Here is a 25,323-nt window from a genome sequence, read left to right as displayed (position 1 = left end):
GGTCAGCTGGGTGAATTGATCTTGTGTCCCCTCCTGTGAAAATCCATCCTGGTCTTTTTTCCATCCAGTTACCTATATTATTTCATTAATCACCCATAACATTCTCTCTTACATTCTTATAATCTCCACTCTTCCTTCCTTAAGCATGAAATATGTGAACAAGGGGGAAAAGGCCAAATGAATGGTTTTGGAGATGAATACTTAAGAGCTGAAGTTATCTATCTACGGCCAATGAAATATTATTACACTTGGTTCACTTCTGGGTGTACTCCAATGGTATTATATATTCATTTGGTGGAATAGCTGTGTGATCTTTCAAATATTGTATATACATTTCATGTTGAAAATATGCTGAAGAGGTTGGTAATACTTAGTGTCAACAACATACATTTTTTTAAGTTATGTGTTAGCGATTTTCCTAAGCACTAGATTAAGAGACAGTATAATGCAAAGAATAGCTTACATTTATAAAATATTTTAAACATATGGCTTTAATTGCCCAGTGTTCAAAAAATAAACTGAAACCTGACTGACTGTATAATTTTAATATTTGAAAAATTGCATCCAGAAATTAATTTAACACAATACAGATTTGTACAAAAAAGGAAGGACGTAAAAACTTCTAATCATACAGACAATAATATGACTAGGCAAAGATTTTAAAAAAGGACAGGACATTTAAAAAATACTGATAAATACTATGTAATGCTTTAATTTACTGTGGCAGATACAAAAATCAAGAATTCATCAACAGATTATATATGTAAAAAAGTAACTACATGAGTTTTCTAGCTTTTTAAATTAACAAAAGGTAACAGTAGTGGTTTTTATTTTTTAAATGAGGTATTATTACACTGTAAACCAAAAACAGAGCATAAATAAATAAAGGCAATGTGCAATTTAGTGATACATGATTATAAATTTCAACTTAACAACAGATAACAAAAAATCTCTAGTTATTTATGGACTTCGTCATTTAAAAATTTGGCTTGCTTGTGTGGACTTCTTATTTAAAAGTGACACAGCAATCGATATACAAGCACATCATTAAACATGCAGACCAAGCCAACACAATTTTTCCATGAGTCATCTCTACCAAATAAAAACTGTTTATATTTTATTTAAAACACTTAAATCTGTTTTCTTATACATGTTTCTTTTGTGCTTATAAGTGGTAACCTACATTAAAAAGCTGATTTTCTAGTTCAAGCAGTGTAAGAGAGAAGCAGTTTTATTTGCATATGGATTTAAAACAGAGCAAAATGAAACAAAACCAGGATGCCTTTAACTCTCTTACTTAGGCTTTCCAAGATTTTTAAGAATAAATACCCTTGAAATAATATACCCAAATGGAAAAGCAGAATCACTTCCATCTCAAAGAGAATAATAAACAAAGTAACCCCTTTTTCTCAAAGATTTGTGGGTTGGCTTCAGAACTGTTGGAGAATAAGCTGATTAGTTCCTCCACCCTGGAAGAATTCTGCTGGTTGGGTGCAGGAAGCATAGCAAGAAAATAGCCTAGCCCAGAAAGATTTTGGGGAAAGTATTATTTGCACATGAACCATATGCTGGTACTAACTGCTGGTTTCATTATTATTGCAAATATAACTTCAGAGTTTTCTGAAGGAAAGCTGTCAAAGTATGGTAGAGAAGTCTTGGTTTGGCAATATTTGTAACATGCTAATAAAACTGCTTCATTTGCTGTAAATAAAAAACAAAAAACATTTACCGTCTGACTTAAAATGCGGTTTCTTTTTACATACTACTGTATTAGAAACTCTAAAAAAAAGGGTACTTTGAATTTACTATATTCAGAATCCAGTGAAAAACAAACATTTTGGCCAAAAGGTTGAATTTTATTTGTATATCAAGCTATATCATTTTGACACAAATGTTATTATTGTATTCACTTTTGTCAAATACTTTAACCTACCTTTTTCAAAAATTAGTGTTTTGGTACAACTGGTGATCAAAAAATGTAGCTATAAGTCTTGTACATCATTCAAAAAATTTATAAAAGCAGTTATATTCTTTTGTGCTTGTAACTGACATACTTCATCAATGATTATTCAGGTCTGATTTCTTTTCTAGTATCTTGAGCCTTAAGAAGAAATGATCATTATACAAATATTACAGAGTACACAAGAAACTAGTTTACTGCCAATGTGCATGCAGACTAACAACACTTAAAAGAATATAACCTTGAATCCAATTAGTCTGAAAATACTCTTGTACAATCATCTTTGATTTGTAAAAGCTGTGTACACATCTAAAACCCTGAATTTACTTTGTAAAAATAAATCTTTAACAATAAATGGCACTATCAAAATCCCATTATTCTCAGGCTATTATGTAGTTATTTACATGCTTTTCAGCAACAGCTGAGAAGAATCTTAAAGGTCCCAAGCCAGTATATCAAAAAACCCTGTAAACTGCATTTGCAATGATACTGTGTTGTATACCGCTATATGAAAATATGGCTACATGCCTTATGTTAAAGATAATGTAGCTGTTTGCTTTGCTACTGTGTGCTAGCAGTGCTAGCAGTGTACAATCTGCCACTGGGTTCAATTATACCATAAATTCATTCTTCACTGTACTTTGTTTTCCCAGTGGAATGCCTGTGACAAACTACTTGTGGAGAATGATAAAGTGCTATAAAAAAGAGGAACTGGACCATACCTGTCTCTGCCATGTAGATTTGTCCTCACTCAAGCAATTTCTGTGTTTTTAGAAAATTATGCCTTTGCTGAACATACTTCATATTTGATTTTTTAAAAACTTAATATTTTAAAGTTGGTAAGCTTTGTGAAAGTGTTTTGAGACAGAAACATGAAAAGGCTAAAGGCACAGTAAGAGGGAAGTGAATGCTACATATAAAAGATTATATTTCAAGTCTTCTAGGTTACTCAAGTCCAAAACCTTCTGAATTTGAAATTCCAATGATCAATTTCTGTTTCAGGTCTTTTTTGCTTTTGTAGGGGGGAAGGCAAAGTTGATTGAAGCAGGTATGGGCCACAGGTAACCTAGGGAAAAAAGATTAAAAAAAAACTAAGTCTTAAAACACACACAAAATGACTGCTATGCAACTTCTAAAAATATCAGGACACACACATTCAAATCTATTTCACTCTGTTAAGAGATGACTCATCCATTCCTTCACTGAACAGATATTTACTGAGTACCTCATTATATATATCAGACACCACTCTAGACACTAAGGCTAGGTTACAGACAAGACAACCAATGTTACCACTTTCATGAAACTCATTTAAGAAGCATTTTGTTGGAGTCAGACAGATATGAATTTGAATTCTGCTTTCCCCACTCACTAGCTGTAGCGTCTTGTTTGAGTTGCATAATATCTCCAAATCACAGTTTCCTCATTAACATGATAGGGTAAACCATCCAATTAGGCCATTTAATAACCTAATCAGGTTGTTTAATAACCAGGAGTTCCCAACCCCAGGGCAAGAGATGGGTATGGTTGTCCGTGGCCTGTTAGGAACTGGGCCGCACAGCAGGAAGTGAGTGGCAGGCAAGCATTACTGCCTGAGCTCTGCCTCCTGTCAGATCAGTGGCAGTATTAGATTATCATAGGAGCAAGAACCCTATTGTGAACTGCACATGCAAGGAATCTAGGTTGCATACTCTTTATGAGAATCTAATGCCTGATGACCCGAGGTGGAACAGTTTCATCCAAAGTCACCATCACCTCCCACTCTCCCCACTCCTCCCTGGTTCTGTGGGAAAACCTGTCTTCCACAAAACCAATCCCTGATGCCAAAAAGGTTGAGGACTGATGGTTAAAAAGATTAAAAGAGTGATATACACAAAATAATCTAGCAGCCGAGGAGTAGATAATATAATGAATGATATATATTCTGGTTTTTAGTATTAAAAAGTAATTTAAAAAAGAGTACTTTGAGGACGCTAGAGGCCCCTTGATGCACATGTAAAAATTATCTTCTGAATCCTTTTGGTCATCTCCCCAACCCACTATCTGATAATGTTGTTATCATCATTTAGGATTCTTATAGCTATCTTAAGACTCTTTCCTTCAGTCTTTATGAACTTCACAACATCAGAACAGCTGTCAGAGAAATCAGTGAAAATGAATGTGAATACACTACAGAAAAGGAAAATATTTTTAAAGAAGTTTGTAAGATTTAAAAGTAAATTTTGAGAGCCCCCTGTATTAAAAGACTTAAAACTATTAGAATCAGCATTTACTCAGTGTTTGGTCTATGATAATCACTGTGCTGAGTGCATTTACATGCATTGTTTTCTTTAATTTCAGCCTCAAAGCAACCTAAAAGTGGTTCTCATTTTACTGGTGAGGAAAAATAGCCATGTAAATATATGAGTAACCTGTTCAGGGATACAGAGCTGGTAAAGATGTAGGCCCACTATTCAAACCCAGATCAGTCTGACTTAAAACACCAGTGTTGTTAATATGTAAGATTTAACATTCTCAATTTTTTATGCATCAGACATACATTTGTATGAATTAAAAATATCATCAAATAACAAAGCAAAGAAAAAAATGAAAATGCCAACTCAGTTTTTTAATATAATTTTTTCTAAAGTGCTCTGCTGTTTTACAAGGTCCTAAGCTACACAACAACTTATTTTTATGCCAGTGTCTCATGCATCCATTCAATAACATTTCGCGAGTTATTTAAAACATTGGTTTTCTCTTCATTCTGTTAAGGCTGAGCTTTCCAAGTTTATTTAATACTCATCTACCTAGATACAAGGTCTCTTAAAACTGAAAGAAAACAATGTCAAGATTCTAGTGGAAGAATATCTTATGAAAATGTTCATTGAAGAAAAAATGTGTCCAGGATTTTCTTAATCCATCAGGGGCTTCAATAACATGTATTTGATAAGGTGCAGGACCAAATTATGTATATCTTTTAAGCCTGACTCTTTGGGTGATTTGCAAAGGAAGCTGCTTAAGGACAACCAGAGATGGGAAAGGATGTAATTTGAAATTTGCTTTGCAATCTTGGCCATTCTACATTACACTCTGTACTAAATAATCAGGATAACCACAAAATATTGCCAAAGGTTCATGCCCTTTTAGGGGAAAAAAGCATTCAGAACACAATTAATGACTGAAGATTATTTACTCCATGGACTTTATTCTAAGAGGCACTGGTTTTCAGTTCCTGTGTTAGTTTGCCTAGAATGGAGCCTCTAGTTTCATCCATGTTGCTGCAAAGGACATTATCTTTTGTTTTGTTTTGTTTTCTTAATGGCTGCATAGTATTCCATGGTACATATGCACCACATTTTCTTTATCCAGTCTTTGCTATTGTGAATAGTGCTGCAATGAACAATGAACATATGCATGCATGTGTCTTTATGACAGAATAATTGATATTCCTTTGGGCACATACCCAATAATGGCATTGCTGGGTTGAATGACAGTTCTGTTTTAAGTTATTTAAGAAACCTCCAAACTGCTTTCCACAATGGCTAAAATAATTTACATTCCCACCAGCAGTGTATAAGCATTCCCTTTTCTCTGCGACCTTGTCAGCATCTACTATTTTTTGACTTTTTAATATAACAATAGCCATTCTGACCGCTGTGAGATGGTATCTCATTGTGGTTTTGATTTGCATTTGTCTTATGATTAGTAATGTTGAGCATGTTTTCATATGCTTATTGGCTGCATGTTGTCTTCCTTTGAAAAGTGTCTGTTCATATCCTTTGCCCACTTTTTAATGGAATTACCATTCTTATTTAACAAAAATCTAGTGAATCTTCAGTGGTGGACCTTATAAGATGAATGGAAACTCCTCTTTCAGCTGAAGTGTTGTCCTTGTCTTTTGAGGCATACCATTATTGTGTCAAACTGAAACGTTGTATGTCTTTGATAGTCAGCTTTATTTAATACATGTGAGATTACACTGGGAAACTAGAGTTGTTCTAGATTCGTGCTGAAGCCATGTTAGCTCACATATTCTTGAAATAATAATAATTATTGGGAAAGTTTACAAGTAATGTCACCTCTGTATTAAAACAGATTGCTCAGATTACTCTTTTAAAATTGGAAATGATTTTAATATAAAATATTCTGAAAAATTAACTTCTGTTAAGCAAGTAAATCTATAATCTAAAAAATTCTCTTGAATTTTTTCATTTTAGGACTTTAATTGTAGATTTTGTTTAGAAATTTCTTAATTATATATGTAAATATTTATTTTGTATTTTAAATATGATCTTGATGATGACATAAATACTATTCAAGAAATAGCCATTGGGCACTTGCCATGTGTGACTATGTGGAGAATACAAATATGTATAAGGCACAACCTCTGCCTTGAAGAACGAAATGCCTCAGATATGAAGTGCAATATGATAACTAGCACATAACTTCTACAAGATATTTGAGAAACTCACTGAATACATAATGACTTTTGGCTTTACAGAGGAAGTCAACATTCAATTGTGTCTTTAATAGTTGAAGCTGGCACACGTCACATGTAAAGGGAACAACTTGAAAGCATGGAGAAAGGCATAAAACGTATCTAACGAATCAGCAAAACAGGCTGTTGACTAAAGCATGGGAAGAAATGAAAACTGGTAGGTAGCCTGGGTAGAAGACTAGAGCTTTATTTTACAGTCTCTAGGTTCTAGAACTTAAATGGGCAACAAAGTTATTTCCCAGGGAAATATCATGATCTAAATAGTGTTAAAGCACATGAGTTTAATAGGATAAAATAAGCTAGTAATGAGATAAAAAGTAACTTTACCAGGGTGGGGGCAGTGGAAAGGCAAAGAACAGATTCTAGCTTTAAAATGAAAGGAAGAACTAAGAGCACTCAGGGAATGTTCAATGTATGGGGCAGGAGAAAGAAATGATTATAATCAAAGTATGTCTATTCAAGTTAGCTTTAGAAATTATAAGTTATTTGGGAAAAGGAGTAAGTTGATAAGCATTAATGCCTTAACACTGCTAAAAACTAATTTAAATCCATCATCACCATCATATACAAAAAGCATGAGATTAAGAAAAAGAAGAGGATTAGTATTAGAGGTACTTCTGGTACTACTTATAGTATCCTCCAACACCCTAGAAAAGAAAGAAAACTACACAAACCAGATATCCCAACTTAGTGATTTTCCTAAAAATAAAAAACACATTTCACATTTAAATAAAAATGAACATTAGACAATATACTACTACAAAGTAACAAGGTTCTAAAAGAGACTACAAAGCACTTATATCACCTAGAAAAGTAAAAAGTTGTTAGAAATGAATTACTAGTTAGTATGTCTCAAAAACTAGTAAGAGAACTTTTAATCAAAATCTCTTCAAGGCCATGAAGATTTTTCTATGACAATAACTTCAAATGGAGTAAATCTCCTGATTCCAAATGTATTATTATTAGCAGTATTAGCAGTAACCTTTAGATTTAAAATAAAATTAGATCCAGAAATTTACCAGTTAGTAGAAGTTTCATTCTTTGAGATTTTAAAGTTCAAATCAGCCATTCCTCCTACAGGTACTCTGTCACTCCCTGTAGTAAAATGTAGCAACTTCTTTTGAAGATCAAGAGGAAATCCAAGCACGACATCCCAAAAGTATCTAGAGAATACCAAAGGAAATTAACATCAAATGTCTTGACAAAAATCCTATAATAAAGTAATATAAAGGAAGCTCTAAGGAAAGGGCTTTCCTTAAGAATATATAATATCCTGAATTTCTGTAAAATTAAGGAATGGTGAGCTTCTATATATGTATTAGACTTTTGACTAACATTATAAAATAATATTTTTATAAAAGTATGTAAGTTCAGCAGTGGATAGTACAGGAACCATTTTTCTCCCGTATAACTTTCAAATCTTATTTTTCAACATAGTGCTATTAAACTGTTATTTATAAGGATAGCATCCATGAAATTCTAGGAGCAAAGTCATTTTTTTAAAAGTAAAATCTCTACACTTTTGTAGAAACTTGTTTATAGAATTTTCTCCCAAAGGGAGTGATTTCATATTAAAATTCTCATAGACTTTCCAGAGATAAAATAAGACTGTGGGCTCTCTAATATTTGGACTAACTTAATCGATTCACAGATTGTAAGTTATGCAAATAAATGAATCACACTGTCTGCTGTTCCCTCTCCACATCCCCACTATCAGAAGTATCAAGAGCTTACTTTATAGTTAAGTCCGTCTTTGCATAGCCATCATACTGAGTACTTCTCTGCAGAGCATGCATATCCAGGTCAGGACTTCCACAGACCAAAATTTCAACCTCTTCTGGACGAAGCAGCTGCCAATAATTATTTATCAAAAACAATAATTAAAGAGTGATGGTTTTAAATGAAATTGGAACTATTTTCACTGGATCAAATCACAAAAGTCATGATTTCTCATAGTAAATCAAACCATTTTTGTTGAAGAAAAATCTTCTCTGGGTATATTTTTCCTACCAAAGCAAGATATTTTTTGCTTCTGAAGTTTATAGATCTTGTAAAATAGTAATTAGCAGTTTGCCAGAAAAACAAGCAAATGACTTTGCACAAATCCAAATTACTCTTCTCCAAAACCCAGCATGAAGCTTTAACATCTACTGATCCGCCTAATATCCCATATCTATTACCCTTCTCCAAAACCCAGCATGAAGCTCCAACATCTACTGAGCCACCTAATATCCCATATCCTAGTATCTCCTTCCAATATCCCATAACACCTCCTGTGTGCACTGTAGAGTTTGCGTACTTGGTTATAGTCTGTCTTATGTCTCTTGTTTTTTTCAACTTTCAGGTGGGCTAGTCTACCACCTATAGAGATTAAAGCTCTAAAAATAGAGACCATGCTATGCTAATTAATTCTTATTTTCCCTCTGTCCACTCCCACAATTACCAGAGTGTCATAAACAAAACTTAACTAGAGCTCAATAAAGTGTTTCTCTTTCAAAGGTATTTTTGACAACAAACATATTACAAAGGTTTCTCTAAAACCAGCTGGCAATAATGTAAGCCACTTGCTTTTGCCCCAAAACAACTTCTATAGTCTGTTTCTCTCTCCCATGAAAAATAATTCAAATGAAAGACCTTACTCCAATCCCTCATAAGAAAACTAAGGGAGATACAAATGGCATGTTGAAGTGTGTGCTGGGTAGCTGGGGTGACTGAAAGGTATCCTATGATACTTCTGACATGGTATTCTAAATAGTAGCTGACCCATATTCACATGGCTAAGACAAGTCAGACCAAACTGAGTCCACCATAACTCTGGAGGTAAACTACTTGCTAAGGGTAAAAGGCAACGCAGAGTTGCTCAGGGAGCCCTGAGGTAGCAGGAAGCAGCTATACATATGTTCCTTAATCATTAAGAAGTTGTAGCTTTTGCCCTGGAGCTACATGTTAACTGCGTTGTGTACCTTGTCCTTCAGTATTAAGATCCTGAGTCCATGGATCCCTTCATCCACTCTACTTGGAGAAAGTTTGTAAAGTTCTAAAAGACTTAGTAGAAGGGGAGAGAAAATGAACTGACTGGGGTGTTTTTCCCCTCTAAAGAATGAAGGCTGAAATGAGATAATTATTTTTGTTTTTAGTTCTACTTTTAAAAAGCAGAAAATATTTTCTACTTTAAAAGCTTACCTACTAAAATATTTATTATTTGTTAACATGATAGTATTACAGAACCTTACTGAAAGCTTGATTTAAAGTTGTAAACTCACCATTAGGGCATTTGAAGCACACACACTATGAAATCCATAATAAAATGCAGCAAACTGCTTATAGATGGATTTGTTCAGAAGGAAGTCAGTATAAAGCTGTACATATTCTGAAAAGCAATTTTACATCTCTTAAATCGTAAAAGTAAATGGCAAATACTAATTCATTTTAATTAAAAATGGTATTAACTTACCTTTCCTATTCTGATTGGTAACTGAAATTTTATCACCACCGGGCTTTAAATTATAGGACTTGATTATTCCAAATTCTTCTTGAAAAACCTGACGGGAGATACCATCACACACATTAATATGGTTGATGCAGTAACATACTTTGGTGAACAGGTTTATAAAATTTAAAAATAACAGTTTTTCCCCCTTCCTTCTAAACACATAAACTATAAAAGGCTAAGCGCTTGTAATATTTGTATTAAGAACAAGGAATAATAAAAGAATTATGGGGTTAAAAAATAGTGCCTTAACTTAACCCTGCCTAATACAGTTCAATACTTTAATGAAGTCCACAAAACTGTGTGGCCATCTAGATAATACACGGGTCCCTGGAGCTCTGCAGATCACTGTAATTTCCATTTCTCAAATATTGGAAAAGGAGTGGAAATGAGAGAGTTTTGGTCTAACTCATTAGTTTCTACTCCTAACTTCTAATGTTGAAGTTACAGGATAGGCTTATTTTTAGAAACTAAAAAGCTCTGAGAAAGTAACCAACTCAAGGGGATATGTAATTGCCTAGAGAGTATCCTGAACCCTTAGTGAATTAAGCACTTTGACTGCTCATCTACACATGTCTACTTTATCAGGTTAAGGTCCTTTAAGATAGCGGATTGTATGTATTGGTTAATCCTTGTTCATCTTTTCTAACAGTGAGTATTTAATAACAAATTGTGCTGTTCATATATGAAATATATGATTAACAGATAACTATTTGCCCTTAATAGTACCTGAAATGTTGAATAGAAATCTTCTTCAACATTGCCTTCGTGTGATAAGAGTTCACTTAATCCATGGGCCAACTCCTATAAAAAGAAATCTGTTAATGACTTTTTCAATCAAATAGCATTAGCTAGGATAATTAAGTGGCTTTCCTATAGCTCATGCATATGTATATATAAAGATCATATTTGACATGCATTTTCCAGGGCAAAAAATGCTTAATGATTTCTACCATCCAGAAGCTAATCATTATAGGTCATAGATGGGGAAACTATCCAGTTCAAACTACAGGGGCATAACTCGGGTCTATTCTTAAGCAGCAAGCTAAGCATACCTCTAATGTAGTGTCCGTCATAATTCACTGCTATCTGCTACATTACTGTTTATGAATTTGTAGTATTTCTCACTTTCAATTTATATTCCTATGAAAATCTGCTAATGTTTTAGGATTCATATTTTAAACATAAAACATACAATTCCTTCATGTTCATGCATGTACAGTGCCCTCCCCTCCCAAGAAAAAGTTAAGTACACTGAACGAAACATTTTCTGGTTGGCCGGGCGCAGTGGCTCATGCCTGTAATCCCGGCACTTTGGGATGCCTATGTGGGCAGATGACAAGGTCAGAAGTTCAAGACCAGCCTGGCCAACATGGTGAAACCCTGTCTCTACTAAAAAGACAAAAAAAAAAAAAAAAAAAAAAAAAAAAAAAAAAAAAGCCACGTGTGGTGGCTCGCACCTGTAATCCCAACTACTTGGGAGACTGAGGCAAGAGAATTGCTTGGACCTGGGAGGCGGAGGTTGCAGTGAGCCGAGATTGTTCCACTGCACTCCAACCTGGACAACAAAGCAAGACTCTGTCTTGGTGGGGGGGGAAAAAGAACATTTTCTGGCTGGGTGCAGTGGCTCATGCCTGTAATCCCAGCACTTTGGGAGGCTCAGGTAGGCGCATCACTTGAGGCCATGAGTTCAAGACCAGCCTGGCCAACATGGCAAAACCCCGTCTCTGCTAAAAAAAAAAAAAAAAAAAAAGAAAGAAAGAAAGAAAAAATTAGCCAGGCACAGTGGCGCGTGCCTAAAATCCCAGATACTCTGGAGGCTGAGGCATGGGAATCGCTTGAACCCAGGAGGCAGAGGTTGCAGTGAGCCACGGCGGAGCCACTGCACTCCAGCCTGGGTGACAGAGTGAGACTCTGTCTCAAAAAAAAAATAGAAAGATTTTCTTACATTATATTACAACTGAAGTTATCCATAAATATTTAAAAATAGAAAAACTGACCCAATATTTCAAAATTTTCAATATAATTTTTATGAAAAAATTAAAGTTTTATTTTAAATTATTAGAAAAAGGTAAATAACAGCATGATTAGAATGATTTTCTATATTTTACATAATACATTTTCTACTCCTTTAAAACCACAAATTTTCATACAAATCTAGGCTGGCATAGATTTGATATAACTGTCATCATTTAAAAATTATTAATAAAAACGATCCCATTGTTCACATAAAGAAACTAAACTGAAAGGTTAAATAACTTATCCAAATTCACAGAGCTAGTAAGTGGCAGAGCCTGGATTTGAATTACTGCCTGTCTATGTTGTAAAATCTCAGGAGCACTGCAAAGTGGGTGACATGTCTCTCTAAGGAAAGAAAAAGCTAATTGATGTTCTCACTCATAGGTGGGAACTGAACAATGAGATCACTTGGACTCAGGAAGGGGAACATCACACACTGGGGCCTATCATGGGGAGGGGGGAGGGGGGAGGGATTGCATTGGGGAGTTATACATGATATAAATGATGAATTGATGGGTGCTGACGAGTTGATGGGTGCAGCACACCAACATGGCACAAGTATACATATGTAACAAACCTGCACGTTATGCACATGTACCCTAGAACTTGAAGTATAATTAAAAAAAAAAAAAAAAAAAGAAAAAGCTAATTGAAAAAAGGACATGAGTTATAAAGGTTGAAGGAAACCATATTTAAAAGTAAGAATAGCATTAGGAGGAGAGAGACTGTGCAGGTGAAAAAAAGATGATTTAGCATTAAAGGATGAGATATTAATAACTTTATACTTACAGGCATAATTTGACATAAGTCGTCAACGGTAACACTGCAGATGCCTACTGGTATATTTTGATCACTAGGAATGATGGGAGGGCTCAATAATTTCTTGTAACAGCAGGGAGGGAAACGAATATCCAAAGTGATGCTGTTATAAACAGCTAGTCCCATAAGCTATGCATACTAAATGTTAAGCATTAACATAAAATCCATGACAACAAATGACTTCTGAATTATGCATCAGTCTATTTTTTGCATACTTCTTTCAGATTTAACACTGACTTTCTAATTAGTATCACATATTTCCTTTCCCCTCTTTCATTTATTTTCCCTTTATTTTACATAATATAATTCCTTGATTACAAAAAGTCATGTAAAAAGGAGTGGTTTAGTTGACAGTATTCAATGATTTCCCTAGAAAAGTTTATCTAAGATCACAACAGACAGCAACTTAAGACATGCCTGTAATTATTTAACAGAAAACATTTTCTAAATTTAAACAAAGATGTTGGCAATTTTATAAGCAGCAGCAACAGTTTATTCAGTAGAACTCACTGTAGAATACTGGTTTTGGAGATAGCCATTTTTAGTTATTTTAAAATTAAAAACAGACTATGTGTGAAGAAAAGAGCTAAACTGAATAAACATACAGATATAAATACGCCATTGATAAGCTAATAGGATAGGTAATTTCCAACAGTAAAACTTGAAAGACTTATGTTACTTGGAGCTTCTCAGTGTCAAAGTTAAAAAGCTACAGATGTTATAAATTTTTCTCAGGATTATTTACTAGTTATATGGTGGAATGTAACTTATCCATTTATGGAAAGAGAGGTTTTAGATCAAATTTCATAATATTTCAACAGTCAATTATATAAAGCTATTAAGGAAGTAATTCATTTTATAGGCTCATAAGGAAATCTAAACATATGAGCTGGGTAAATTACTGAAAATAACTTTTAAAAATTGGAAGACCACCAAAATTTCAATTTGCTAAAGTGTAATGAATGCTGATAATAAGGCCTTATACTTAAAATAATTGTATTAGAAACACATTACTGTCAGAACTACTAGAACAACACATCTTTGGTCCTGAAATTTTAAAACTGGAGATATATATGAAACCAACTATATTTTCTCAATGTTCATACCTGTTATTTCTCAAATTTCAGTTCCCAATTCCTTACCTGACCACAATCCACTCTCATCCCACATTTCTCCTATATAGTATTATGATTTTTACAGCATCAATTTAGCTTTCTATAGGTTTTATATCTGTGTGTGATAAACACACATAATAATGAGAGTAGCAATTCTAATTTTTAGATCCAATTGTTTAGCTTGAAATATAGAATAGCTAAACATGCTTAATATGCAATTTGGGGTAATGACTAAACAGAAACTAGTATCTATAGCAAAAAAATGAGCAATTTTATGATTTTATGTATAGTATCACTTAAAAATATAACTAAGCTATAATACTTTATTGTACATATTAGAGTCAAAATATCATCCAAATCTAAATTGTGATATATGAATATAAAGCATGACAAACATTTATGTATGAAAATTTAAATAGCTCATAGTATAGTGACAAGCATCAATGATTAGGCCCTTCAATGAAGATGAAACATTCAACAAATGATGACTGCAGATACTAGAATATAAACAGGAGTCTCAGAACTGTTAAGTGTTATTCTCTATGGAATTTAGCACTTTGGACCTTCAGACATAACAATATATACAAATTTTCAAGTTGAGTTTACTATCTCAATGTGCAGTTTGTTCTCTACTACCCTTTCTTTTATTAATCTCGTCTCTCAATTTCCATATATATGTGCCTCATAATTTATTCCAACAGATGTAACAAAGACAGACATTCAAAGATGGCTCTTCATTCATTTTCTGACAGTATTTTCCATAACTTTCAGTGTGCTTGCTGCTGCTCTCTACCAAGCCCAGCACAATTTAGCCTTTTTTATTCTCACCACGCTCTCAGCTTATAATGTCCCACCACTCTCACCAGCCATATGTCAATCAAATGTAATTGTTCCATTTTTAAATCTCTATCCTCTCTGGGAGAAATACATTGTATATTTTCCTTCTCAGAACTCCTTAGTACTTACTGCCATATGGTCATTTGACTCTGAGAACAGATGAAGAATTTCCCCCTACTTGTAAACCTTCTTATCTCCAGTGCTTGCTTATTTATTTACTCTTCCCTCCTTTCCTCCACAAACAACTATATTTCTTGGAATCTAAAAAGCTAATGTAGAAGGCATCTTGTCCAATCTCCTACCCAATGCGGAAATGCCCTCTACAATATACTACAATATACCTGATAGGAATCATAGGATTGCAAATGGACTTATAAAACTTAAAAAAACCTACAAAAGAATACTATATACTTTAAATATTCCCATTCCATTCAATTTTTATGAATGCTCCCTTTACGTTTCAGGATTTGGAGGCATATTAAAGAGCTAGATTTAATTCCCCCAATTTCAATTCAGTAAACTGAGGGAAATGAGCACAAAGTGAAAGAACAGAAAAAAATACTTCATGATAAATGGGGAAATACTTTGATTTTTTTCTTAAAAAAGCCTTAAATTAGTGATAACTTCGATTATATGTGAAATAGGAAAGAACCATTTTTATTTTGAGATAAGGTTTTCAGAAAAGTATCAAACTCTCATTTCTTTCAATTAAGTCTACTGACATATATTACACATAACAAAGATTACTGAAAATCTAATAGTACACTTGACAATAATATTTAATTTGATAAAATGGCTAAAGAAAACAGTTTTCTAAAATACAGATAAAATCTTTAAAAATCTCTAATCTATTAGCACCTCCTAGTGGAAAGTTTAAAGGATACAATTCCAACCAATCGGAATTCAGAATAGTTATCACATTTAAAGCTGCTAAACCAATGGCAGTGTGAATCCTTGTGATATGTAAACATGCCTAAAAAAACACACAAATAATTTTATTATTAACATGACTGACTTAAAAAAATCAAAGTGGAAAACATGTACATGACATCTCATCTATTAGAAGCTAACCAATTCAACAATAATTCTGTTACAAATCATCTTTCAAGTTAAAAATTTCAGATTATTTATGGGACTATATATTTGCAAATCTCAGCAAATATAAATATATATATTAAATATATATGGAGAATATTTTATTCCTGAACCAATGGTAGAAACAGGGTAAAAAGATACAAACTAAATTAATCAGATAATTTTATAAAAAGTATAGTTTCATAGATTATAAATTATGATCAAAATTAACTTTGAGGATATCAGAAGACTTCAATTTATCACTGTCATCCCTATTTCCCATCACATACACATATAGAAAAGAAAACTAAAGAATAAGGAAAACACTGAAAACTCTCCTTTGAAAAGTTTAACAGATAGTAAGGATTATACAGGTAGTTTCTGTAAAATAAAAAATTTCAAAGGCTTATTTTTTCTTAAAAAATTAATTCATGAATTTTTATTAAAATGACCCATTAATGAAAGAGGCTTTAAATGTTACTATACAGCAAACTACAGTTTTGTGTTTTAATTTCAAATGTTTTTTATTTCAATGACAAATTAAATTTTCATGCATTTGACTTATTCAGAAAAGATATGGATGTCTCCTCATAAATGTTTACTTTTAATCTTGATACATTTTGTGTAGGATTCCCAGTAAGAGAATCAACTAATCATCAATTCAAACAAGTTTTTAAAATGTAAATAACAGTCCTGAAACAATTATTCAACATTTATGATTGACAAAAAGTCTGTAAAATCATAGAATAGTTTAAAAATAAGGGTGACTACTTGACTCTAACAATTATGAAGAAACATGGTTTATGAAAATTAGATTACTTACCATAATCTGGATGAAAAATTTGGCGAATTAGAAGAAGGAACCATTCTTTAGTCAAACCACCCATATCCAAACCAGCTTCCCCTACAAATGTAACTTTTAACTTCTTTTTCAAGTCTGCTCTTTTCCGGGTTAGCTATTTGAAGATATTATACAGTAGAGGAGAACAAAGAGCAGTGAAAAGAGAATTAACATTTTTAATTCTGGGAAATGTGTTAGGCAGTCTTTAACTTATTTGCAATGCTACAAATCTCCATCCATCCACTTATCCATTAAATCTGCCAGACACTGTGTGAGCTAGGTGTTTACTATGTTTTATAGATCAGCAAACAGAATTAGAGAGGTCAGGTACTTTGCCCAAAGTACTGCCTCCTGGTATCTACTGCCTTCAAATTTTTAATTTAGCACACTATAAGATAATTCATTTCTTTTTAAAAAAACTCCCCTTCAATGCTAAACTTTAAAAAATCACATGGCTAGGGCTGGGTGTGGTTGCTTGAGCTGGCAATCCCAACTACTTGGGAAGGCTGAGGTAGGAGGATGGCTTGAGACCCTGAGACCAGGAGTTTTAGGTGGCAGTGAGCTTTGATTGTACCACATTCCAGCCTGGGTGACAAAATAAAATGTGCTGCAAAAATAAATAAATAAATAAATAAATAAATAACATAGCTGAATCAGCCATTATCTTCTAATAACCATATTAAGATCGAGCTGAAGCATTTTTTATGATAATACATGAAAATGCAATAAAAGTATGTTAGAGCCTGTATAGGCTCAATATACCCTGTAGGTCAGACCTCTAATTTTATAGGTGTGTAGTCTGAGACCTGGAGAAGTTAAATGACTTGTTACACACATAACAAGTAACAAAGGTGGGTCTGGAATCTAGGTTATATACGAAGAAACATGAATTACTCATTTAAGTGTTCTACATCAAATCATTTTCTAGGGAATTAACAAACTATTAATAAACATACAAACATGAATATAAGACAATTATGAATACAGATCTGATTTTAACTATGGTGTCAAAATTTAAGGAAGCTTGGTATGCAACAAGATCTTTAAAAGAATTTAAGGAAGCACACTTATTGGAATACAGAAATAAAAAGTTTACTAAGATTTTTATAATAAATCATACTATAGAATTTTAAGCTTTAATTAATATCATTTTGGAATAAATTATACCTCATCAAGTGAATCGCTAACCAGATGTGTCCGTCTTACTTTCATATTTAGAAATAACATATTCATATCAGGTCTCTGTCTTCGAGATACTTTATCCACCAGACTTTGCTAATTAAATAAGAAAGTAAACATTTTTGCTTTTACATAGACTATAATTAAGTTTAAAACATTTAAAGACTTTAGTAAAAATAACAATTATCTATGCCATTTCTTATATAAACAATTCTATAAAAATCAATTATACACATTTTTATTTGTGAAAATGGCTTATTATGATTTCACATTGTAACAATGATAACCAAAGGGGATCCAAAGTGGAGGACCAAAAATAATTCACCTTCTATAATAAAAAATGTTGCATCACAGTTTTCATATGTCTCATCTCTTAAATAGCAAAGTTTTCTGTTTAATAAATACAAATATAAAATGGAACATTCAAAACAAGGTATATATTTCTGATGATAAACCTGGACTTAGGGTTTTTTAGATATTGAATTTTCTCTAAAGGTACAATTAGTCTACTTTACAAAAGTGACTTGTCAACAGGTATCAAAGACCATAACAATATTCATATGCTCTATCCCAATAATCCTTCCACTGAGAATTCTAACTTGGAACATATTTTATACAGTTCCATGTTCATCACAGCACTATCTATAAAAACAAAACTTTAGAAATATCTTAAGTACATATCCAACTAATGAAAAAACTGATGGTCATAAAAACTACGTAAATAGTACAAGGAAGGTACACCTGAAGAAAGTAGGAAATAAAATTGTGTTTACAATACTATTTCAACTCTGTTGGCTTTTAAAGATAATACAGAACAAATATCAAAAGAAAATTTACTAAAATGTTAATGGCTTTGCTTGGGTGATAGAGATATGAGTGACTCAAAATTCTTTTGTACCATTTTTCAAAATATAAGCACGGAATAGGTGAAAAACAATATATTTAAAAATATCTATAAGAAATATATGTCATTTATCATATAAAATTCACATGCTTATATATTTATCTAAATAGTCTTTATTAGACTGTACCTTTTTTTGGCAACAATGAAAACTATTGTGCAGATTAAAGATAAACATTTCAGACATTTTAAATACATGCAGCAATTTGCTTTAATAGATACCATTTTAGTATCACAAATCTACAATTTAAGGCTACTTATGATGTTGAATATTACTATAATAAAACACTATTTTGGAGCCTTCTCCATTTCTCCCATATACAATGCTAAATGCTATTAACAGCCTTTTATTTCTCTGTGTCCCCACTTATCAAAGAAGTCTGTATTCCTAGGATAGTGTCCTGTGTTACAGACCGTTTTTTCCTACCTTTTCCTATCTTCTGTTCCCAGTCTAGCTCCTGGGCAGCTGTCACATTATTTATTTATTATAAATAATAAACACATTTATGCTAGGATGCTAACAGCAAATAAGGTTAGTAGCTAATCCTCTCATCAGGAATTCATATTTACTAGAAAATGCTCCAAATGAAAAAATATCCCAACAATGATACAATTCTTGACAGTGTGACTGAGGAACTTATTTTAGGTTAGGAAACCACTTTTGTATATTTAGATTGTACCATGTAAGCTCAATCTTACACTTTGTAAGATTGTCCTTGTGTCAAAATAGTCACCAGTCATTAATTCCAAGTGATATGGCAATTTACAAGTTAAAATGTTGGGAAACACCCATAGAAAACTGATAATGCCACTCAGCTCTCAATGTCAAGTGTCTACTCATTCTTTTGCATGCTCTGTAGAAAACTTTGCCTGTCACAGAGTCTACACCTGCCATTCTCCTTATTTAAAGTAGAAGAAAAATTCCACAAAAAGATATTTGATATCCTGTGAGTGACACAGAAAAAACTGTTTAGTCTTGCTAGTTTAATCCAAACTAGCTCATTCTGTTATGTATAAAAGCACTGCAGATTTTTTCTTACAAATATAAAAAAATCATAGACCAAGGTGAGAAAATACTAAAAAGGCACATGACATTGTACGAGTACAACTAACAGAAAATGTCAGAATGAGTAGCTATACAGCTAATCATTGAGCCAATATCTACCCAAGATCAAGTAACAATTCTGGTGCTGAATATACCTGTTTAAACTCATTCTTCAGGGGGGTAGTGTGGCTTTGGAATTCCCTTGATGGGCATAGGCAATAAAATTTCTTCTAATATTCCCATATTCAGTATAAGATGACTTTGGGATGTCACCAGTTACTCAAATCTTTTGTCCTTCTCTGTGATAGAAAGAAATACTCACCTTCTAGGAACTGAATTACTGAAGAATAAACATTCTTATTTTTTACAGCATTTTGAAGTATTACAATTTATGCTTTAGGATTCTTTTTATGTACTCTTGAACAAGATGGAAATCATTTCTTTCTACCCTATATTTCTTTTTCAATTAAGAAGACCACAGCCAAGCTTCCCTCTTTTAAAATTGTGAGCAATCATGTAACACAAGCAGATGTTTGAAATACATAAGCACTTAAACATATAGTTTACAGCTCTAACAAGAAAACCTCACTGAATCTGATATTTATTAGATAAAGTGCATTATTGTGCTGAGATGAAACACAAGGGATAGGGAGTGGTAAGGACAGACTGAGAGATAACTTCATACTGCTCTATAATTTGCCTAAACTCAGTCTGATTGCTATCCCCAGCCTCTTTGGGTCTCCATGTATTTTGGTTTCCTAAGAACCAATAAAACATCTTTCACCTTCTTTGGGCATATTTCTCAGTTCTCCAAGACACACTTTTTGTTGCATTTCTAATTTTTTGGTTGTTTCTGATTTTCATAAAACCTAGAAAATGTTTCAGTAGTTTGAGTGGTTTGCCTAATGACACTCTGCCTCACCGCAGTTCTCAGTGCTCTGCTGGTTATCTAAGGTTGGTGGTATGGTATCTGCAAAATGAGGTCCAACAAGCTCTCAGTAATTTGAATCTGTGAGAAGCATTTACTCTTCCTACTATATTTATAATACAATGAGAAGCTGATCAGAAGAGATGAGAGTTATCTTGTCTCCCAAATTGTAAATGGTTTTTAAGCACTTTTTGGGTGAGTATAACACGAATTTTGCTTTTTAACATTCCTGATTATGCTAGAACAATTCACAAGACATTTAAATTATTTATTAAATTATTTACTATAGTGATTATAGTCAGCATAAATATGTTTTTATAGCTGACTTACCCTTGCGATGTTTATCATCTGTTGCTCTGAGTCTCTTTGAATAATGATTTTTTTTGCAGCTATAGAAATAACGAATGGGTACTGACAGAAGGAAAACCTGCTCAACAAGTGAAAAAAAGAAAAAGCAAAATGGTGTATTTTTAGCAAAATTATACTAAGGGAATCTAAGGTACCCCTTGTAGCAACATAAAACATTACTTTTGGATTATGTTTTACCATATACAAAATGATTTTATGTGTATCATTTCTTTTAATTCTCACAGCCATGTGAAGAATGTATCATTGCTAGATGTGCAACGCCTTTATTCTCTGCAGAAGCTACATCAAAGGTTCTGAAATGTGTGCTAACCACTTACATTATCTATACAAATAATTTCATTGTATATCATCACCTGCGAACAACAGGACCAACACCAGAACCAGGAGGGAGAAGTGCTGGTAAAGTAGTACAGAAAACCCAGGTGCTCAATATTAATATAAGAATCCATCATTATATGGAGAGTTCTGATGTGTGAGTTCCAGAAATGAAAAAATCTAACAATAACTACAATATGTAAAAAGTAAAGTAATATATTTAAGACCAATAAAAAGAAATCAGAAATGTATGTTGCATTGAGTATTATATTTTAGTGGTGTGGTAACAGGAAATGGTACGTATTTGTAATTACACATTATAATCAAAGGTTATGAAAATAACCCCTCCTGGGCTAGAACATTCTATGCTACGCACAAAAGCCACAAACTACACAGAGATAAATGCATTTAGAAAGAATGAGTATGGCAGCGATGACACTTCAGGAGTTAGACTGCCATTCAAAGTGACTACAATGAATCCATCAGTTATAGCTGGAATCCACCTGAACATAGTCAAGTGGTACAACTGTGACCACTGAGAAAAAAAGGCATTATGAGGAAAATGGATGTAGCCTTAGTGTAAACTGAAAGTGAGATGGCTTTTACCATGGGACGAAATTGTTAACAAAAGTTAAGAGTTCTTCAGTACTGGTGTATAATTATTTTGAATTATTAATGCTAGCAAAAAATTGGAAATAAAAAGAAAATGCAATGAATTCAGTAAGATATATATTAGTTTTATTATGTACTTTAGGACAGGGGTTCTCAACCTTTCCCTTGTCATGCACAAGAGAAATGGTACTTTGTGAATGACACACTGAAATGAACAGATGAGGCTGCTCATGGCCAGAGGTCACTTCCCATAGGGCTCCTGTTCCCCTCTAGGTTCAGGCTGGCTACCCAAGGGTTGATGGGATCCTAGGATTAAAACCCTAATGTAACTCATTCTTGGTACACCAGTGTTGTGGCACAGTGGTTAGAGGAAGGTCTACATTAAAAGATGTTGTCACTGAAATATGCATAATAATTCTTGGTATTGTTTTGTGATTGTATCTACAACACGTTACAATTATATTAAAATGGAAGGAAAAAGTATCTTTGTAAAATAAACTTTGCCAATAAAATATCCATCTGGGACTAGGGTCCCAGAACTTAAATTCTTATCTTATTCAGTTCTGAATGTTCAGATGTGAACTGAGATGTGTCCAGAAGGTCATTCTATGTTTCAGGTCAATTCTGATAAAGAGGGTCCCTGGAAAGTTTAACCAATTTACAAACTAATCTGGGGTTTTGAGGTTACTTATATCCACACCGTATCTCTTTACTCAGATTCCTCTATAATTAAATGCAATCTCCTGAACATCTCATGACCTAAGGATAAATTATGTTTGGAACAATCTTGCTAGTTTAATCCAAACTAGAAGTGTGAATATAAAGTGTAGTGTATTAAATAATTTGGTGACTGTTTTACAAATTTATTTATTATAATAAATAAGCTGTGGTGAGGCCCTTTCTCTATAACATCTACTCTTTTTATATTGCACCTAATGGACAACCACTTTTTCTTACAGAAGAAAAGAGAAATGAATGTGTGTGTGTGTCTGTGTGTGATCAATATATTAGATCAGGCATCTACAAACCATGGGCCCGAGACAAATATGGCCTACAACTTGTTTCTGTAAATGAAGTCATTTGGGACACACACATATCTATTCATTTACATCCTGTCTAAGGCTACTTTTGTGCTAAAATAGCAAAATAGAATCTGTATAACTTATAGTGTTGAAAATATTCACCATCTAGTTCTTTACAGAAAAAGTTTTGTTGACCCCTGTGCATAGAATAGTAAGAGATAAGAGACTGCATACTAAGACAGAACCTCTCCCTTCTTGAAAAGATGCTATTAACCAAACCAAAACCAAATTAACATGTATATAAATTCAAAAGGTAGCAGAAAAAGAAAATACTTTAACAAATATAATGATATTTCAAGGCTATCTGAACTATATTTATACATTTATATATAAAGGTATGTGTAAACTTTATATAAACTTAAAATCTAGTCATTCTTTTGAATAGTATTTCATTTAGGTGGACAATCAAAGGAACTTTTGTTCATACCTGTGAGAATTTCCAAAGTTTTGCCAAGTATGATATTCTTCCATAAGATCAATGTGATCCAATGTAGAATTATAGAAATCAGTATAAGGAATAAGGGGAAGGTGAACTAAATTGTTTGCAGTATCTGAAAAGATAAATTCTAACATAAAGACTTTTCCCAACATGCACAAGATTCATTCTAATAATAAAAACATCCTTTTAATATCTACAAGATAGCCTTGACCTAGAAACTTCTATTTTAAATAAATGCAGCTCCAAATGAAAAGGGTAATTTAAAAATTGTGGCTAAAATGCAGCCAATAGTTTCTTGCTTAAAAAAAAAAAAAACTTGTGGTGAGGATTATGATAGTATTAAAGGGAATAGGCAGATGGCCATTTACTCTTATTTCTGTGTGTTCTCTCCTAGGGTTCCTAGCTCATACGCACTTAATTGCCATAATACAGAACACTGCCCACTAAAAGGCATAAAGCTTTTTTCATGCTTACAAATTACGAAATCTACTATCGAAGTAGAAAATAAATTACAACTCTTTCCTTCAAAGAAGTGGTTTAAAATTTAAGAATGCCTCTATAGTCCTTTGAAATCCTTAAGAAATATCCCTAATATGTAACAAAAGAAAAGTAAAAAAATGATAGAATAATAAAAACCTACTAAGTAAAGCCAACACTTTAGCAGCTGATGGAATCCACCAGGAACACTTTGTTATAGGTGGAAATTCTTCAGGCTTTGCAGGAAACAGGCGTAAAGAAATAAATTGCAGCAATCTCTCTACCAATTGTTTGAACCTCTTCTGGGACAATCTGGTAAAGATTACAAAATAATGGCAATCAAAATTTACATTTTCTATTGTCAAAATTATCTGTTAGATATTGAACTACATCCTAAGCCACAAAATTTTAGACTATTCCCCCAAATTCTATTTCTTAAATTGCCAAACATTTGAAAAGATACAAAATCTTACCTTGAATACTGTCTTAGTTAAATGAGAAATAAACACCAAAATTACTACAAAGATAGTAACAAACATTTTAAAGACTTTCAATATTCAGTCAGTCTTCATTTTTCACAGATTCTATATTTCCAAATTTGTCTACTTACTAAAATTTAATTGTGTTTTCATGGTCATTTGGGGACATGTGAAAATTTGTGTTTTCATGATCATTTGGGGACATGTGAAAAATGTTAAGTCTCCTGACGTGCACATTCCCAGCTGAGGTCAAAGTTATGTTCTGCCTTGTTTTAGCTCAATACTCTCTCTTTGCAAGTGTCCTTTATGCAATCCATTTAGCTTCATGTTTTTCACATTTTGTTGGTGATCTGCTATTTCAAAATGGCCAAGTGTAGTGCTAAAATGCTGTCTAGTGTTCCTAACAAGAAGGTTGTGATGTGCCCTACAGAGAAAATATATGTATGTTAGAAAAGCTTCATTTAGGCATGAGTTATAGTACTGCTAGCCATGAATTCAATGATAATGAATCAATGACTTCTATTAAATGAAGTATGTCTTTAAAAAAACACACATAAAGCAAAGTTATATATTGATTGGCTGACAAAAATGTGATCAGAGGCTCACAGGAACCTGACCCTGTATTTCCCCTTGAAGCAATGGTTCTGTATTTATTAATTCCATGTTTGTGGTGACTTTATAGAATATAACTACTATGAATAATGATAATTTACTGTATTTAAAATTTCTTTGGGAAATATTTTGCCTTTCTACTTTAATCAGTCATGGAGAAGTCACTGTTCATGTGGGTATACTTCTGTGAAAAAAGTATGCTTTTACAAATTGATATTGATGGCTAACCTATATTTTACAATGACATTTT

At 32.9% G+C, this 25,323-nt stretch overlaps 1 protein-coding gene across 1 annotated transcript in view; it reads right to left on the bottom strand.

The window, feature by feature from the left end:
- Positions 1–464: 464 nt before the first annotated feature.
- Positions 465–25,323, bottom strand: part of HECTD2 (HECT domain E3 ubiquitin protein ligase 2) — an 87,844-nt gene continuing 62,985 nt past the window's right edge. Inside the window, exons 9-21 of the mRNA XM_030924152.1 lie at positions 24,146–24,294; positions 23,494–23,617; positions 21,019–21,115; positions 17,803–17,910; positions 16,618–16,750; positions 15,605–15,693; positions 12,739–12,897; positions 10,660–10,734; positions 9,895–9,982; positions 9,704–9,810; positions 8,175–8,290; positions 7,460–7,603; positions 465–3,026 (exon numbers count right to left, since the gene is read on the bottom strand). Coding sequence (XP_030780012.1) covers positions 2,906–3,026; positions 7,460–7,603; positions 8,175–8,290; positions 9,704–9,810; positions 9,895–9,982; positions 10,660–10,734; positions 12,739–12,897; positions 15,605–15,693; positions 16,618–16,750; positions 17,803–17,910; positions 21,019–21,115; positions 23,494–23,617; positions 24,146–24,294 — 1,510 coding nt within the window. The 3' untranslated portion in view covers positions 465–2,905. The remainder of the gene's footprint in view (positions 3,027–7,459; positions 7,604–8,174; positions 8,291–9,703; positions 9,811–9,894; positions 9,983–10,659; positions 10,735–12,738; positions 12,898–15,604; positions 15,694–16,617; positions 16,751–17,802; positions 17,911–21,018; positions 21,116–23,493; positions 23,618–24,145; positions 24,295–25,323) is intronic.

The sequence above is a fragment of the Rhinopithecus roxellana genome, chromosome 19 (genome assembly GCF_007565055.1).
Source record: "Rhinopithecus roxellana isolate Shanxi Qingling chromosome 19, ASM756505v1, whole genome shotgun sequence".
NCBI classification, from domain to species: Eukaryota; Metazoa; Chordata; class Mammalia; order Primates; family Cercopithecidae; genus Rhinopithecus; species Rhinopithecus roxellana.
This window is presented reverse-complemented; position numbering and strand designations above follow the sequence as displayed.